The following is an 18,280-nucleotide window of genomic DNA, read 5'->3' as shown; positions in this document are numbered from 1 at the left end:
AGTCTAGAGTGAGTGTTCACACTGATTCCTCACTTGCAGATTTTTATACCCTTAAGTTGTAGGCGATACGTTCCTCTGAAACGTCAGTTTACACAATATCTACGTGGCGCCACATCCCAGAAGACGGCATTCTTCAAGTCTAGAGTGTTACTCCTATAGCTACCTGATATTACATACACATGCATGCATACATATAAAGTGACCCTCAGTTACCATCTAGAGTTCATCACTGATGATTTTTCATATATGTTAAAGATCACAGAGAAAGTGGTGCTTTCTAGAAGCTTAGAGAGACTAAAATAAAATAAAACTAGACACATTTTTATTGGTTTTTATAAATGAGATGTTAAGTAGTCACACATTTCCAACTGATGTTGGAGAAAATGGTCCCTACTCTTGAGCAGTCGTTTTATACTGCCAGGATATATGGCTATCTTGAAATAATCATGGGTTATTTGAAACTGAAATATAAAAGTCTTTGCATGAAAGGTCTCAGAGTGTCTCCAACACTTTCGGTGCTTTGATGATAAGCTTCGTTGGGCAGTCGTCCGTGACAGGCCTTGTTTGTATTGTAAGTATATTCGCAGTGTGTGTGTGTGTGTATTTTTTACACCTGTATGTAATCATTAGCTGGACCTGTGGCACAGTAGTTAACCTTTTTACCGATTGTTTCAATGTTTCTCTATATCTGCGAGTAGGTGGCAGCATCATTCATGACGTCATAGAACGGGTTTCGTTCTAATTGATTTACCCATGTGTTGCTGTTTTGTTTCTGTGTTTTGGTTAATGTTTAGACGAAGATGGTGCTTACAGTTGGCAGACGTTTACATATATTGAATGAATATTCCTCGCGTTGTTTAAAGCAGGTTAGAAGAAGTCATGCCACTGAAGTAAGTACATGAATTATAAGCCGGTTTCTTCATTTGTCATTCTTAACCTAAAATAATGCAAAGCATTCAGTAAAGAGGTGTTTTTTGTGTATGTGTGCGTAGGATGTACAAACGCAGGAATAATGAGTTTTAACTTTCTGAGCGATATAATGCTACGAAATGTTGGGTGACTTTCACTGGACTACACGGAGTTCCTAGAACATACAACTCTTCATAGCCATCCAAAACTTACGAATGTTTCAACGTGTTGAAATACATGCTCCATGAATTTTAGTACAATTGCAAAATTTTTGTAGAAGAGCACTAAAGTGTGCAAGTATTTTATTTTACTTGAAGACATTTTTAAATATTCACTTCAGCATATTCATAGATTAATAGAGAAGTAAGGTAGTGATTTAAACCAGTACAATAGCTTTTACTTTAAAATTACAGACATTCAAATGGTCACATCGTGTGTTTTCTGGCATCCAGCCTACAGGGTCAATGCATTTAGGAAACTATTTTGGTGCTGTTCAGAAATGGGTTGAAATGCAGAATGCTGGGGAATCCGTGATTTATAGTATTGCAGATTTACATTCAATTACACTTCCTCAAGTAAGTAACACCAACATTCATAACTTGGAAGATAGACATTGTATGCATAACAGAGCTTACATTGTTATCTGATGATTAATGAATATGATGCACTTGGTGGAATCAGAATTTGCAGAGGAAACTGAAGTACTTCAATATCCAGTCCGGTTTCCGGACAATGGATCTGTGAAATTATGTGTCTATGTATGTATAAAGTACCCCAGTGCCTTTTTGTGCACTGCAGATCCCATATAACCTGACACTGGATTGAACCTGGGCTGCCATGGTGGGAGGCCAGTAACTAATTGCTTAAGCTGTGGTAAGGCCCTTTATCTACTTGTGATAGGCTGTAATCTGAATTAAATTGTGTGAGGAATGTACACTGTTAGGTATTATTTAAATTTAATTTGATAAATGATGATATGAAAATGGTACTAGCATGAAAAAGATCATTATATTCATGACACAGAACTGTGTCCTTAGATAAAAGTGTAGGGTGGTAATTATACATGTTATTGATTATTAACAAGAACTGTCAACACAAACATTAACTTCTGTATAGGGCCTGTTTTACAATAAAATGTACACTACATGTGTTGACCATTCCTGGTCATCATCGGGTGGGAATTCGAATATATAAATGATGCATTTCTGAATGTTGCACGTTGTAAACTCATTGTAAAATAGATTCATCATAATGAAGTTGTACATTTTGTAATATTATTATAGAATTACAAGGTTAATGAGGTGGGTATTTCAGTTGTATTAAATTCCATAAAAAACATATGTAGAGATGTATAAAACTGTGGAGGAAAATACAAGGTGAATTAAAAAAATGAGGGCAATTAATTTTTTTCTTTATTGTGTTAAAGCAAACAAGAACAAACATTCCTTCATTTTTCAACATAAACTCCAAGCTTCTCCATTCGTTTGTTCCTTCAGCACGTGTTTCTTTATATCATATGCAAAGAATGTTTTGTGTTAAGCATGAAGCCAATTACGCACTGCATCTTTGACCCCTTTATCATTTGCAAGTCTGTGTCTGTGTAACACATGTATGACTAGTCAGAAAGTTTGGTAATCAAATAGGATGAGGTCTGGGCTGTAGCTGGGTGAAGAAGAAGTTCAAATTTAAATTTTGGAACCATTTCAATGATTGCTGCTGCCATATGAGGTCAAGCATTGTCATGATGCAAAACAACTTCTTTTGACACCATACCTCTGTGTTTACCACAAATAGCAGAACTCCTCGTCAAGCACAGCACACCACCATCAGTATCACCTCACCAGCAGAAGGCATACATTTGAATTTCTTGGTCCTGGGTGATTACATGTTTCCACACAGTGCTTTGACATTTGCTGGCAGGTTCATAGTGGTGCACTCATGCTTCTGTTGCAGAAAAACCTCACCTTCATGCTATTACTGCAAAAACTGCATGCATGTTTCCACTCTTACCTATTTGTGCTCATCTGTGAGTTGCTTTGGCACACACCTTGCGCAAATTTTGCAGCAGCCAAGGTTGTCACGGATGATGGAATATGCATACCCATAGCTGATGTTCAACTACTCAGCTATATCAGCGATGTAACTGAGCTCTTCTCTTGAATCAGAGTGTAAACTCATTCAACATTGCCATTTATGAAGTGGACACAGCTCAAGTGGTATTCATGAGCAGTGCTTGTTCTGCCACTTTTGAACCTCTCCATCCATGGAATACCTTCCGTTCCATCACACATTTTTTTCTGTATTGTGCTAAAAGTCTACTGTTTATCTCAGAAGGTTGTGCCCCCTCTGATTAGAAAAATCAGATGACATCACATTGCCCAACAATGGTGCATTCTGAAAAGAGCCAACGTGTTTACACAATGATTGTACTTACTTCATGGAACATAATGACTTCCCCATAGAGCACTGCCTGAAAATTTTCCAGGATTTTACATAAAAATGGTTCTTTTTAATTAATCTCATACAGTGCGTACAATCAAGTGCGCGCCGCGGCTGCAATTTGCCGTGAGTCATACCACCGCAGAACGGATGCAACTCCTCCCCGCGACTGCAGTGCTCCTACGCCGATGGTTNATACTGAATCCCTTCTTCGATCAGTTGAATGCCGAAGAAAGACAATACGGGTATTTTCAGCAGGACAACGCTACAGCACATACGGCTAATGCATCCATGGTCGCAATACAGGAAGTGTTTGAAGACAGAATTGTCAGTAGAGGACTGTGGCCTCCCAGATCCCCAGATCTCAGTATTTCTGATTATTATCTTTGGGGCAACCTGAAGCAAAAAGTCTACAAAAATAATCCCCGCAGCATTGATAGTCTTCAAAATGAAATTACACGCGTAATTCATTCAATTACCGTCGACGAACTGCAGAGAGTGTCGCGTAATTTATTTGTGAGATGCGCGGCATGTTTGCAAGCAGAAGGAGGTCACTTTCAGCACCTGTTATAAACCACGGTAAGTTATCTTTTTACTGTATCCTTATAAATGTGTGCATGTAGAGCAACTGATGGACGGAGACTCAGCGACACCACTACACTCACGCTATCGGGCGACGGCACTGCAGTCACGGGGAGGAGTTGCATCCGTTCTGCGGTGGTATGACTCACGGCAAATTGCAGCCGCGGCGCGCACTTGATTGTACGCACTGTACAATTAAAAATTAATGCAACTGGAGTACAGTGTACACAAGTTTGTGGATTTTTCTTTTTAGGACCCAAAACATCTTCACTCAAACATCCTTCAAATTACAGCAACATTATTAGCCTGTGGTATAGATCCTGACAAGAGTATACTTTTCCAGCAATCACGAGTGAGTATTTCTGTGCTTAGAGCTATTGCACGTACAGTGAGTAGGAAGACAGGAGTATCAGCTTGGAATTGCAAGAAAGTATCCAAAATACTTAATCATGCCAGCACAATCAACAACATCACTGACTGTAGATTTGAGTGGCTTGGGGTTTGACTTCTGGTAAGGAAATTATGAATATTTCACTATACTGTTTGCATCCAGAATGGCTGGGAAATCTTCCTTCCTTAGTAATAAAGTGGTTGGAAGAACAACCACTCAACTTCTATTGATCAGAAACTACGCCTTCCAAACCCAGTACAGATAATAACCCATATTCATTCCTATATCCATAATTACAGGCAGATGACAGTACAACATTTTTCTGTTTTTAGATACCTGAACATACTCAGTTGTGCTGGACACTTGGATGCCTTACTACAATGGCAAGGCTTGCACACATTCCAACATACAAAGAGAAGTCTGCAACAGTGAAAGAAGTACCTTTGGGTTTGTATGTATATCCGGTTCTGCAGGCTGCTGATATATTACTTTATAGGTTAGTTTTCACGTTTCCTACAAGATGGTTCTTCCATAATTCTTACTAGTTTTGAGTGCTCTACATTTCAGTTATGAATTCTTGATAAGTAATATTTTGCATGGTCATAAATTTGAGCACCCTGATGTGCCAGTTTACTATATTATATTTAAGCATCCTATTACATTCCACACTTCTATATGTAAAATATAAACTCCATCGTAAATGAAACACTTTATTGTAGTTCTTGTCCCCCTTCTTTCACACTACATGTTTCTGCTGCAACGGGCCATCATCAGGTGTATTTCACTTCACGTAGCTGTCACACTGCACTCAATATATGTTAGCATTGCAGTGTAACAGTTTCCGTTTACAATTCATATATTTATATATGCTTCTTGTGTGATTACTGTTTACTATATTATATTTAAGCATCCTGTTACATTCCACACTTCTATATGTATAATATAAACTCTGTCGTAAATGCAACACTTTATTGTAGTTCTTGTTCCCCTTCTTTCACACTACATGTTTCGGCCGCAACCAGCCCTCGTCAGATGTATTTCACTTCACGTAGAGGGACAAGAACTACAATAAAGTGTTGCATTTACAACGGAGTTTAGATTGAGACAGCTTCATGGTTGAGTAAAATGGGGCTGTGCTGTAGTATAGTGTGTGATAACACGGAGCTTAGTATAAATACTGCAGAATTTTCATTTTAGTTCCTCTCTGTGTTTCTGTGGGTTCATATTATGTTGTGAAGCTAGTTTCAGTTATTCATACCAAGTCAGAATTACCATACAATACAGTGGATGTAAGTTGCAAAAATATATCTTTCTTTCTTTCAAATATTATATCTCCTGAACACTTCATCATAGGAAAGAGAGTTTCTGATCAGCATTGTTAATACAATAAATGTCCCATTGTCCGGCACGTATGGCAATTTGGGTAATTCTTCATAAAAACCACAGTGAAAACTCAAATCCTATGTGATTATCTCAAAGGCCGCACCATAGCTTAAGCGGTTAGTCGCTGGCTTCCCACTGCTGTGGTCTAGTGAAGTGGCGCTGGGGCAGCATTTCTCCGAGTACTTTGGTTTCCCCTGCCAATCCTCATTCCATCAAATTCTCCATAAGCATAATCACCGGTACAGGTACATAGGACATATGGAAGCCGATGTGCCGAGGGGACCTAATATGGATTCCACCTCACACTCTACGAACTCTAACTATTGTAATCTACTTTAATCTATTGTAAACAATTGTAAGTATTGTAACTTTACTCTCTTATTGTAATCCACCAATGTACAGTAACTGACTTGTCCTATATCATGCAACAGTGATCTGTAGAGAAAATAAATAAATAAATAGATCTGAATAGGTGCTGTTTAACTGTCACACTTCTAATTAGCCTTTATGAACTTTGAGAACAAGTTGGCCACTGCTGTACATGAATGTCTGAAAATGGCTCAAGTTCTGGAAAATCTGGAACATATTTTTGAAGTGTCACATGTATAGCCGTGTAATGAACAGCTTATATACATATCAGTTATTCACATAACCATATAATTTAACTGTGGTGTATAACATTCTCAGATTGTTCTGAATTTTCTTTAGAGCAACCCATGTTCCAGTAGGAGAAGACCAGACACATAATTTGGAATTGGTGCAGCATTTAGCCAAAATTTTTAACAACCGTTATGGGCACACTTTTCCCATACCAAAAGCAGTAGTTGCAGGTAATATTATTGTACTGTATTTTGCTAAATGTAGTACAGATATTTTTCCCCCAGTTATGTTTAAGAAACCAGGTCATTTAAACATTTTTGTTACAGTTATATGAGGTCTGACAAATAGACTGACAACACTGTAAAGCTTGAATCACTTTGTGCTCAGTTGCGAGTTCTGTCATCTACTGGTACATGTCTGAACTCTACATAGTAGCAGACTTGTCTTGGCAAATATAGTAAGTACAGAGCTGTTGTGCTTCTACTTATTGCTAGTGGGGTGGGACTAAGTCCCTTGTACTGTGGCCACTTCTGGCCTATTGTACCAGCCTGAGATGATAGGTGAGGGTGGTTGTGGAGCAATTGGTGGAACGAAGATTGGCAGGGGAAACCGAAGTACTTGGAGAATACCTGCCCCAGCACCACTTTGTCCATGACCAGACCCGGGATTGAACCCGGGTCGTCACGGATGGGAAGCCAGTGACTAACCGTTTGAGTTATGGTGTGGCCTGCTTTTACTTAAGTAGTGTTTGGATAGCTCATCACAGAAATGGGTGATAAATATTTTGAACAAGGAATCAACTTGAAATTTTTATTCAAACTTGGTAAATAAAACCAAACCAAAATCTCTTGAAATGTTAAAACAAATGTATGGAGAATAGGTGTACATGGTTTTCTGAAGGAAGGGACAAAGTTGAATTTAGTGGCTGACCTGGACATCTCACAACATCAGAATCAAATGAAAATGTCAAACATGTGAGAACTCTTATGCAGAATAATCAAAGTCTTGCTGTCAGAATAACTGTAGAAATGGATAACAGTAGAGACTGTATGATTGATTTTGACTAAAAACTAGAGGATGAAGAAAGTTTGGGCAAAGGTGGTCCCCAAGAACTCCAGTATTGACCAGTGTTAACTGAGGTGGGAATTTGTGCTGATCTGTAGTAGTGAATCAAGGATTATGACGAATAGATGAACAGACTCATCACTGGGGATGAAAGTTGGGTTTCTCAATCAGCCCCTGTGAAAAAACAGCAAGAGTGTGCAATGGAAATCTCCAGGCCCTTTTCCTCAAGAAAGTGTAGTTGTCAAAATCAGAAGTCAAGACTGTTCATTTGTTTCTTTGAATGCGAAGGGAAAGTGTGCCAAGACTCTGCCCCACATAGTCAGATGGTCAACCAAAAGAGTAATCTCCAAGTTTTGGGACATCTGAGAGTGAATCCATTGTGAGGCCAAAATTGTTCCCCAACAAGTGGACACCATGACAGTGTGCCCTCATCTGGAGTGCTTTCCATCATGCAGATTTTGGCAAAAAAAATTACCATTGTCTTGGAATACCATGCTTTCTTATGAGATCTCATGCTGTGTGACTTCTGCCTGTTCCTTACCTTGAAGAATCATCTCGAGGGATCAGGCCTTGAAACCATGGAGGAAATTCAGAAGGTTGTGATGGCTGTTCTAAACAACTTTCAGAAGAATTACTTCTGAAGGTGCTTTGACAGTTTGAAACAGTGCTGATATTCATGTACAGCTGCAGAAGGAAATGACTTGGAAAAAAGACCAGTGCAGTTCAGAATAAAATTGATACAGTGTTCTATTTATCAGACCTTGTATTACTGTACTTCTTTGATATGCGTCTTTAAGATGATGACCCTAATTTCAGTGATGAACTTAACATATAACTTTCCATGTAATGTTTGGAAATGGCTTTAATATTAGTAGGCTATATTATTATTTTGAAACTTTTCCAGTTTCACAGTAAAAATATTGTTTACCCTAGTAGAATTAATGAGGACTTAAAATTTCATGTTATTACTGTTCACAAAAGTTTCAAAGATACTAAGAGGGAAGTTACACTGTGTAGTTCATTGCTTAAGAAATTTATGTTTAAGTATGCGAAATTTAAGAATATATTGGTTATATCTTACGGCATAATATTTTGGGGGAGTTCGGCTCATGCAAAAATCATATTTCAAATACAGAAAAGAATAATAAGAATTATTACCAATTCGCGTAATATAGATTCGTGCCGTAATTTATTTAAGGAGTTACATATTCTGCCACTTCAGTCTCAATATATATTTTCTTTACTTATGCTGGTTGTCAAGAATAGAGATTGCTATATAACAAACTCTGATGTCCACACACGTAATACCAGATTTAATCATGACTTGCATCTTCCAGTGGTAAACTTAACGATATTTCAGAAAGGTGGATGGTATTCTGGTATCAAACTTTATAACCACCTCCCTCCAGAGCTTAAACAATTATCTTATGACATTCCTGGATTTAAAGTGGCGTTAAAGAAGTTTCTTATCACCAGTTCTTTTTATACTGTTGAAGAATACTACTGCTGGAAGAAAGATTGACACCTCATGTATATATTTTAATCATGTATGTAATTTTAAATGTTATTTTGACTTATGAATGTATTATGGTACAGTAGTTTTGTTGTATTTTGACGATGATGAATGTCTGATTATGTATGTATATTTATATGTTATATTGTATTATTGACTTGTTCTGTATCTGAGGCAGATGCCTCTATGGATATTTTTGGAACTGTAAATAAATGACAATGGCAATGACAATTTTTTCTTTCTGTATTTGTGATTTTAGATTCTTCCATTAGCAGACTGAAGAGTTTACGTGATCCATCTAAAAAAATGTCAAAATCTGAGCAAGATCCCAAAAGTCGTATAGAAATCACAGATACACCTGATGACATACTTGAAAAGTGTAAGAAAGCTTTGACAGATTTCACTTCGGAAATTACCTTTGATCCAGAGAAACGTCCTGGTGTTGCCAACCTAATAACAATCCATTCTCTCTTTACTGGTCTGGATCCAGCAGAGATCTGTGAGCAGAATATAGGGCTGGATACTGGCAGGGAAAACTTTTACTTAATCATTACTGTCTTCCTGAAGTTAACATTTTTTTAAATGATTATTCAGTTATACTTGACAGCATGATATATTGGTCTTTTTTGTGTCAATCTTTAAAAAAGGCCCTACATAAAGTGATAATATCTGACTCCAAGAAGCAGAATCCCTAGTCACACAACTGGTCAAGAAATTCTCCTTTTGTGGAACAACCCAAAGGTTCATTAATATGTTCAAAGAGCCTGCCATTGGACCTCATCCTAAACCAATTGAATCCAGTCCACATCTCCACCCATTTCCTTGATCTTCTCATGGTCGTGATGCAGATATTTGCACCTTCACTAGGTACTCCTGTCAGATGTTAGCATAATTATTTGTCACGCAGTGTTTTAATATTGCCTACTCATCTTGTATTGATGAATGGTAACAACCAGAAGCTACTGGCATTCTCTTGCGATTTCTTGTGAGACAGTGTCACCAAATCCATTCAGAAAACTTCTCAGGAACTTGTATAAAAAACCTGGTGAGCTGAATAGCTCAGTTGGTATAGTGACGGTCTATGGATTGGACAACCAGGGTTTGATTCCTGGTAGGGCCAAGAGATTTTTCTCTACTCCACAGCATCCAGCGGGCATCGGGGGCTCTTTCCCCAGAGTAAGGTTGCCCAGGGCTTGAAGTTGGCCACTAACCTCCAGCTGGTGCCAAGGTCAGGTACTGTACTTCAACTGCCCCATATATCTTGGTATGACAGTGCTTAATTAATTAAGCACAGGGACAGCTTTACCTTTCTTACATTCAATTGAAAATACCTGACCTGACAGGGTTGCCACATCACGTAAATACTTGACTGTGAAAGAATTAGGATAAGTTTTATATTATCCTTCGATCTACACATAGATCTGTCTCTTCCTTTCAAGTCTTCTGATTACAATTCTGTGTGACTTTCTTATCGCCTTCATTCATGCCACGTTCTGCATTCTATCTTTGCTCAGACTTCAGTAAATGATTAGCACAAGTGAAAGTGGTGATTCAGGAAGGATTGGACAGAAAGCTCACATTTAAAGAAATGCATGCTTAATTACAAAACTAACAGTTATCTTCACTGTGTGGGTCAAAGGGTGGAATGTTAAGATTTTAAAACCAGAAATGCAGTGTTATTTCAGATGTTAATATCTTAAAATTCAAAACATCATAATAATTTTCTGTCACCAAGAAACAGGTATCATAAAATTTCATTGACTGATTTATTTACAGATATAAGCTTGTTGTGGCTGAAGTTATTCAAGAAAAGCTTGAACCTCTTCGACAACAGGTTCAACAATATATGTCTGAACCACAATATATAGAAGAAGTTTTAAATAGAGGAGCAGACAAAGCATCGGTAATAGCACAACAAACCTGGCTAGATGTGAAAACAAAAGTAGGGCTTCAAATTAACGAAGGTTCATACAGATGTCTTCAGGTGTCAGAGAAAAGAGTGATGTGAAGTTGAGAATAAACATGGGTATAATTGATGCAGAACAGGGAAATTAAAGCCTTTCATTGTAATTCATGTATCCAGGTTGTATCACTTAACCTTTCAGCTGTTAAGCTACACAGTTGTGATACTTCTTATAGACCAGCCTTCTTTTGGCAATTTATACTAGCACAAGATTTTAACGAGACACCTTTTTCCGCACATCTCTGCTTTCCTAATTTCTTCTACTCTCTTCATGTTCTGTTACCAGTTCCATCTTTCACATCCCTCTCACATCGTATGTCCAACCCACTTTGGTGTTCTGTTTCTAGTGAATACAGTCCAACTGTTGTGGAATAAAGTTGTGTGAAGAAGTAAAACACTCAGCAAGATCTAGTAAGCTCATCACCATTTAGAGTACAAAAGCACTGCTTAACTGGGAAAAGAGAGAAGTCTGAAAGGGTTCTTGTTACCTAGGATGGTTATTCTGCAACTGTCAAGTAAGTTCTGTTGTCATGTATTTCTAGGACAGCTGTTTAGTGTTAATCCTATATTGCAACTGGGACCGACAGATAACCCAATGGGTGAAAGGTGCATACAAGACGAATCAGCCACACACATCCCATGCGATTGTGAGGCCATAGCTTGCTTAAGATTTTGTCACCTGGGTCAGTTATTCATGTAAATTTTATGCAAAGCCATAAAGAATGAATTTTGAAAACAAGTATTCCAGTACCAGCACATGGTAAACTGGTGTGTCATGCTACAGGTCCTACTGCTGAATTGGCAGAATTCTTATAAGACTATGATTAGTGAAAATGGCAAATCTTTGGCTGCTGCTAGAAACAGCTTCCAAATATGGTGATAAGTAGGACTTTCACCTTATCCAGAAAAATATCACTTAATTCATTGGAATTGTGTGGTTAGCAGTCAGGGATAACGGCATTAGTAACAAAGCTGCTGGATTGCAGGAATGTGCTGTTACAATAGTGCAACGAAGCTGATAAAGGTTAATGTACCCCCTCCCCCCCCCCAAAAAAAAACCACAGCCAAGTAATACTGATTTACTGTGTGGAAATCAAGTGTCTGTAGCAGTAATACAAAAGAATGTGTACTCAAAACATGTCAAGCATAAAATCGTGGCTGACAAGTGGAATATTATTTCACATTACATTTTCCTAGCAAAATGGATACATTTCAGGTACTATTTGACCAATGAACTAAATAAACATTTTTTAGACATAATACAAAAGTGTATGGTATCACTGGGAAATGAATATGCAAGAACACCTAAGTAGACGAGGCAAGTTACACATCTTTTTATTAATAATAATTATTAGTTTACTAATTTACTGAAAACACAGAACAACTAAATATATACATAAGGGTTGAAGCACTTTTGCTTTCAATCTGAGACAGTTTATGCAAATAACTTTCCTAATAAATTTTATTCAGCAGCTTTAACAAGGGCTTCGCCTACTTCAACAGCAATTGCAGCTTCTGCCTTTGCAACGTCAGTTGATGCAGATGCCAGATCGCTCTGTGCCTTGCTCAACACTTCTCGTGCAGCTGCAGCATCCAGCTGTTCTACAGGGCATGCTTCTTCTGCAAGCACCTGTACTGATGAGTCTTCATTAATGCTAACAGTTCCACTTGATACAAAGATCTTCTTTGATGTCCCATCATTTTCAAAAACAGTCACAATTCCAGGCTTCAAAACAGCAAGGGTGGGTACATGTTTTGGTAAAATACCAAAACTACCACTGAAAGATGGTACATCAACTTGCTTAACGTCTGCATTGTCATAAAATACCTGGAACATTCAGTTTCCATATATAGACTTACATAACTCTTAATGAAATTCTAATATAAAGGTTATGCAAGCTATTTACTTTCTTAACAACTTTACTTTTGTTAACTTCTTCATTTGGTTTCCATCACAACAGGATGCACTCCTTGAACATTTAATTTTGTTGCTCAATATCTCTCTTGAATGCAGTTTATTTATGTAATCATTCATTGGCTGCTAGCTACTTTCAGATTTAAAAGTACACTTTCCAGTCAGTCAGGGCATATAACTATTACTAATATTTATTACATAAAATACTTTAAAGCATTACTAATTCTGCTTTTGAAGCATCTTCAAGTAGAATTTAATATCTACAAATCAGGGAACCTAACTTTGCATTCATCTATATAAAAGGTCCCTCTACTAAAAGTAGTAGTACACTAGAGAAATCTTATGTGCAGGTTTTACTGTTCTTTTATGGTAAAACAATGTTCAGAATATTAAATGGCTATGTGAAAATATGCAATGATGATGATATTCGACTTTAAGAGCAGCAAATTAATGGTAGTATCCAATATTAATTATGGAAATATATTTTTCATTTGCCAGTCATTGTCTGGAAAACGTTTACTTCTGAAGAAGCTGCACATAACATAATACTACATATACTCAACTTACTGGAAGGGCTACAGTTTTTGCCAAAGTAACGCTTCAATATATTGTCCAGAGGTTTGTCATACATGCAATATGTTGGATGGGATCAAATTTAAAACACTGTACAACTCTGAATTACAACTCATTTTAACTTAATCCTCTTACCCTATCAGTGGATTTTAGGTTTTATTTATGGTTAGTGTACTGAAAATCAAGGTGGCAGTTGATAGTTACACGTGGCAAACGCTGAACATTTCAGCTGGCTTTGCTGTTAGTACTGTATCTTTCCTCTTGTAGATGTGGTAAGTTGTCAAGTTGCAATATTGAGACACAAGGCATTAGACTTGCAAGGGAAATGAAGGCAGGAATACAACTGTTTGGTTAACCTGCATATTAATGCCATAATGTAAAAGGAAATTCCAACTCTCAGCATTCCCATACCCTATGCAAGAAATTGTAGCACCTATCCTGTCCCCCCCCCCTTAGCCCTAACACAGGTCACCATATCAGGTTACAATATAAATTACCTAAGTGTTATAAATGTACTTCCTAAATTAGCAATAATAAGCAATTTGAAGTAACCACATTACTCGTTCCGAATCAGTGTACATACAGGAAATGTCTACTCTAACCTCTAAGTATTCTCTGGCACAAGTATTAAGTAACAAATATAAATACGTTTAGTGTTCAGCCATGCACACCTGATTACCAGCAGCAAATGTAAACGCCATGTCCGCATATCCTCTGGCGTACACGGGTGTCACATTCCGGGTGAGAAACCGTACTGCGGGCCGTACTGATCGTGCAATCGCTGCCATTTCTATGCCTAAAATAATATTTATGTATGTTACTTTGTTTATTGTATCATTAATGGTAACTGTTTTCCTCTATATCTTCTTGAATGATACAGTGTATACTATAACAACTCGTGAGAAAAATATATCAATACTACTTTAAACAGATTCTGACTGAGCTAGTATGCTTCTTACTTCCGCAAAACAGCGATACCAAATACCCAAAACAGGATATTCCTCGTAGGCCTCGAAGATGATCACGTGAAGAGAATGATGGTACCAACATACGTTCGTGAAATGTTCGTGCTTTAAACAAATTTCTCTATTCGAGATGAAATTAAATAGACGTGTCTTGACCGGTCTTTCCTTCTTTCTTTCTTTATTTCATTTTCCCACAAATCAAAATACATTGATACACGACTCGTCATGTCGCAATATTATCAGCAAAAAACATATACAGGCAATTCTACAGGTAAACAATACATATAAATCATGAACAAAGCAGTCTTCTCGGACGTGGTGTTAACCGACATTTCGGAGGAACGTATCACCTCCATCTTCAGGGTAGAAGGAAAAATAAGAAATCCGCAAGCGACGAGACCGTGAGAACCAGTACAAGCAGACTGGTGTTGGAAATAAACACAGCTATGTGAGAGCAATGAAGGAAGGAGGGGGGCAAGTCTATATGGCAAATCAGCGGAGTGGGAGGGGTGAAGGGGCTAGGACAGAAGCAGGGTTTTGTATATGATATTGTGTCGAGGGAGAATGATCTTTCCAGGACAAAGTACTATCAATGATTAATCCAAGCAATTTGACAATACAAGTGTGGTGGATTAGAGTATCACTACTCGTATATATTATATTTAAGTTTTTTAATAGATTCAATTCTGTTGCAAAGTAGACACAGTTGGTTTTACTTAAATTTAGCTTTAGCGAATTGTGTCAAAACCATTCATTTATTTTTAGCAGGATCGCTTTCAAGGTAGTTTCGAGTTCTGTGGAATTAGAATTTGAACACAATATACTAGTATCATCCGCATACAAAATTGGTATGGATGATTTATTTACTACATAAGGCAGATCATTGATATACAACAGAAAAAACAAAGGCCCAAGTATCGAACCTTGTGGAACACTCTGTTTAACTTTTTGCCATTCAGAAACACCCTTTCTATAATTATTATTTGTTAAAGTTCTTTTATATCTACCCGTTAAGTAAGATTTAACAAGCTTCCCTGCTATAATATTGATGCCATAAAACTCCAATTTAGCAAGCAATATGTCGTGATTGACACAGTCAAACGCCTTGGTTAAATCACAAAATAATCCTCCCACAGCTAGTTTGTTATTAAGTGCCAATAGGATATTATTTATTTAGTTAAAGGTAGCCATATCGGTAGTTGATTTGGGTTGAAAACCATATTGTTCTTGCACCAATATCTCATTTACTTCGATATGATTTTGCAGTCTCTTAAAAATGGCTTCTCGAAAATCTTGGAAAAGGATGTCATCAAAGATTTGGGTCTCTAATTAACAATATCAGACCTGTAACCCTTGTTGTAGGAGCGATTAATTTGAGAATACTTCATGCGGTCTGGAAAAATACCAAGGCTCAGTAGTTTATTACATATACAGAATGTGCCAGACTTCGGGAGGGTGTTCCTTATGTTAAAGTATGCCGATATAACCCAAAACACCTATGTCCAAAGTTGAACAGTTACAGAGATAATGGCCCGAGAAAAGTATGGTCTTCTGGCGGGTCCACGCACTGCACCTGTCAGCTGACAAGTCTTATCGATGTTTGTCCTGGAGTGTGGTGATAACGGCTCACACTAGCCGTAAGCTTATGTGCTACCGTCAGGGTACGTTGCGACAGCGTTGTGGTTGGTTGCAAGGTTAGTTGTGCGGAGTTGCTTAAATGCCTTTTGTGTTTTCACACGTGGAATATTGTGATTAGTCTACGAAACTAAGGTCGATTCACGAGAAGCACTGCGCGATCGTATTTTTGCAGCGGCAGAACACACGCGTCACCATCCAGGTAACGTTGTTTCTGCTACCCAGTCCCTCATGATGCGTGCCGAAAACTGCATTGCAGCTGGCGGAGGACACTTTGAACACTTTGAACAATTACTACAAAGCAGGTACTGTATTTTAGTAGAGTTATCTAGTCTGCTTAGCCGGTCACGGTAGCTGAGCGGTCTAAGGCATGTACTGTCTTCGCTCGCTCGGAAGCCGGGATCGTGGGTTCGAATCCCATTCAGGACATGGATGTTTGTGTGCGTTTTTCTCTGTTTGTACAGGTAGAGGCCTTGCGACGAGCTGATCACCCGCCCAAGGAGTCCTACCGAATGTTTAAGATCTAGAAAAACCGAAGTGAACGGAGAAGTTCATGGAGGTAGGCCTAGGCGCACTTGGGCTGTAGTGCCAAGAAAAAAATGTAGTCGGCTTATACCAGAATGCGCGGTCAGCCATTTTAAGTCAGTGCTTGCCATTCATGCGTCATGTATAGTGCTTGGAATCCCAAGGACAACTACAACATGGCGTGCGAGTTTCTTTTGTAGTTCAGTTTAATAGCTTCATGTCACTCACGAGTTAGTTTGATGTTACGTACATTATTAACATTACAGAACTCACATATTCCTGCCAGTTTTAATATGTATTTGGTAGTCAACAAGTGTGTAACACCTGTCAAAGTTTCACACTTCTCTGGCCACTATCTCCGTAACCGTTCAACTTTGGACATAGGTGTTTTGGGTTATATCGGCATACTTTAACAGAAGGAACACCCTCCTGAAGCCTGGCACATTCCTCCTGGGACACCTGTATAAGTTAATGAAGACAGAAAGAACGGTAGGCTTCTTTTTAAAATATTTTGCGGAATCTCGTCATATCCATGTGAACTCTTCGATTTTAAAGACTTAATTATGTCTTTAATTTCATTGGTGGTTACCGGAGTCATATTTATATTAGGGAATGGATGTTGAAATACCTTGAAGAGATTGTTTAAGGAATCCAGGACCTTAGAAGACGAGCTAGTTTGAGTTTGGGGTACTGGGGCAGAAAAATAATTATTAAGAGTATCAGCTATTATTTGTACATTGTTACATAGTTTACCCTCAATATTTATACTTGGGACTGAATTATTACATAGTTTACCCTCAATATTTATACTTGGGACTGAATTATTAACAAGTCTGGTATTGGTGACATGTTTAACGATTCCCCAAGAAGTCTTAATTTTGTTTTTATAGTTTGAAATTAGATTATAGAATGATTTCTTTCTTCTTTTATAACCTCGGTTAACACCTTACAGCAGTGTTTCCCAACCTTTTTGATGCTGCGGACCCCCTGTACCGAATGTTAATTTACCACTGCCCCCACAAAACCCAGAATGGAAATTTCTTATATTTTACATATCATAAAAGTGAAGCGGTAACCTACAATTTTACAACACTAAATGTGTCAGTTATGACAATAAAATACTGTTATAAATGAAGCTTATTCGGAAGACCACAAACATATCAATTAGGCCTAATATTATGAATTTAACATTCACCCAATCAACGATCCACACTTTAACCACAGAGCCATATCTAAATAAGATCGTGAACAAACTGAAAATCAGAAGTTTCGTTGTGAACTCAATTATTTGAACAAGAGCAGAAAAACTGAACATTAAGCCGAGAAAAATACTCTTGTATAATATTATAAAAACCCACTGCACAAAAACTAAAGACACAGAGGTTGTTCACTCTGCCACTGAAATGAATAAGAAACGTGGTCAATTGTCCCAGCTTTATTCCTAACCAAAGAGGGATGGATTTGGGGGGGATGAGGGGGAGACTGGTCAAACAGCAGGTAAGGAGGACAGCAGTCCACCCTGAAGACCCTGAAACACGGGTCTGAGATGGAATGGGCCAACCAAAAGAAAATGTCCTTGGAAAAAGCTACACAAATCGCTGGTTATTCACCTCTTCTTTACAAAGGGAAGGTACCGTTACGGTACCAGCAGTCCCGTTAAATTTTACTTCAACCATGGGCCTCAAGAGCCAGAGATATACATTGCAAATATCCCAGGTGTGAGGAACATAAGATAAAGTTTAATGAAAGTAAACTATCCCGTGGAGCCGTTTTGAATTACTCGCGGACCCCCGTGGGGGTCCGCGGACCACAGGTTGGTAAC

General features: G+C 38.0%; 2 protein-coding genes across 5 annotated transcripts; one reads left to right on the top strand and one right to left on the bottom strand.

The window, feature by feature from the left end:
• Nucleotides 1-712: 712 nt before the first annotated feature.
• Nucleotides 713-11,888, top strand: LOC111871364 (tryptophan--tRNA ligase, mitochondrial). Of its 3 annotated transcripts, XM_023864431.2 has the most exons (7): nucleotides 716-890; nucleotides 1,323-1,484; nucleotides 4,184-4,282; nucleotides 4,654-4,817; nucleotides 6,413-6,534; nucleotides 9,142-9,412; nucleotides 10,659-11,888. In XM_023864431.2, exons 1-7 carry the CDS (start codon nucleotides 801-803, stop codon nucleotides 10,888-10,890), a joined length of 1,140 nt encoding a protein of 379 aa, XP_023720199.1. In that variant the 5' UTR covers nucleotides 716-800; the 3' UTR covers nucleotides 10,891-11,888. The 3 variants fall into 3 exon arrangements, with proteins under 3 accessions (XP_023720200.1, XP_023720201.1, XP_023720199.1); XM_023864432.2 differs by lacking the exon at nucleotides 4,184-4,282 and having other exon boundaries at nucleotides 713-890; XM_023864433.2 differs by lacking the exon at nucleotides 1,323-1,484 and having other exon boundaries at nucleotides 715-890.
• Nucleotides 11,889-12,155: 267 nt separating this feature from the next.
• LOC111871365 (ATP synthase subunit delta, mitochondrial) lies at nucleotides 12,156-14,358 on the bottom strand. Of its 2 annotated transcripts, XM_023864434.2 has the most exons (3): nucleotides 14,293-14,358; nucleotides 14,005-14,129; nucleotides 12,156-12,673 (listed from the first exon to the last, which is right to left on the bottom strand). In XM_023864434.2, exons 2-3 carry the CDS (start codon nucleotides 14,119-14,121, stop codon nucleotides 12,308-12,310), a joined length of 483 nt encoding a protein of 160 aa, XP_023720202.1. In that variant the 5' UTR covers nucleotides 14,122-14,129; nucleotides 14,293-14,358; the 3' UTR covers nucleotides 12,156-12,307. The 2 variants fall into 2 exon arrangements, with proteins under 2 accessions (XP_023720202.1, XP_023720203.1); XM_023864435.2 differs by having other exon boundaries at nucleotides 14,005-14,340.
• Nucleotides 14,359-18,280: the final 3,922 nt, after the last annotated feature.

Source organism: Cryptotermes secundus, unplaced genomic scaffold (assembly GCF_002891405.2).
Source record: "Cryptotermes secundus unplaced genomic scaffold, Csec_1.0 scaffold122, whole genome shotgun sequence".
Lineage (NCBI taxonomy): Eukaryota > Metazoa > Arthropoda > Insecta > Blattodea > Kalotermitidae > Cryptotermes > Cryptotermes secundus.
This window is presented reverse-complemented; position numbering and strand designations above follow the sequence as displayed.

What these genes read in the sequence shown, in the direction of transcription:
- LOC111871364 (XM_023864431.2), top strand. Translation starts at nt 801, where the DNA reads ATGGTGCTTACAGTTGGCAGACGTTTACATATATTGAATGAATATTCC. An exon ending in ATTCAATTACACTTCCTCAA is followed by an intron (nt 1,485 to 4,183) that starts GTAAGTAACACC and finishes TTTTCTTTTTAG; the next exon opens with GACCCAAAACATCTTCACTC. An exon ending in ACCAAAAGCAGTAGTTGCAG is followed by an intron (nt 6,535 to 9,141) that starts GTAATATTATTG and finishes TTGTGATTTTAG; the next exon opens with ATTCTTCCATTAGCAGACTG.
- LOC111871365 (XM_023864434.2), bottom strand. Translation starts at nt 14,121, where the DNA reads ATGGCAGCGATTGCACGATCAGTACGGCCCGCAGTACGGTTTCTCACC. An exon ending in CATTTGCTGCTGGTAATCAG is followed by an intron (nt 12,674 to 14,004) that starts GTGTGCATGGCT and finishes TGAATGTTCCAG; the next exon opens with GTATTTTATGACAATGCAGA.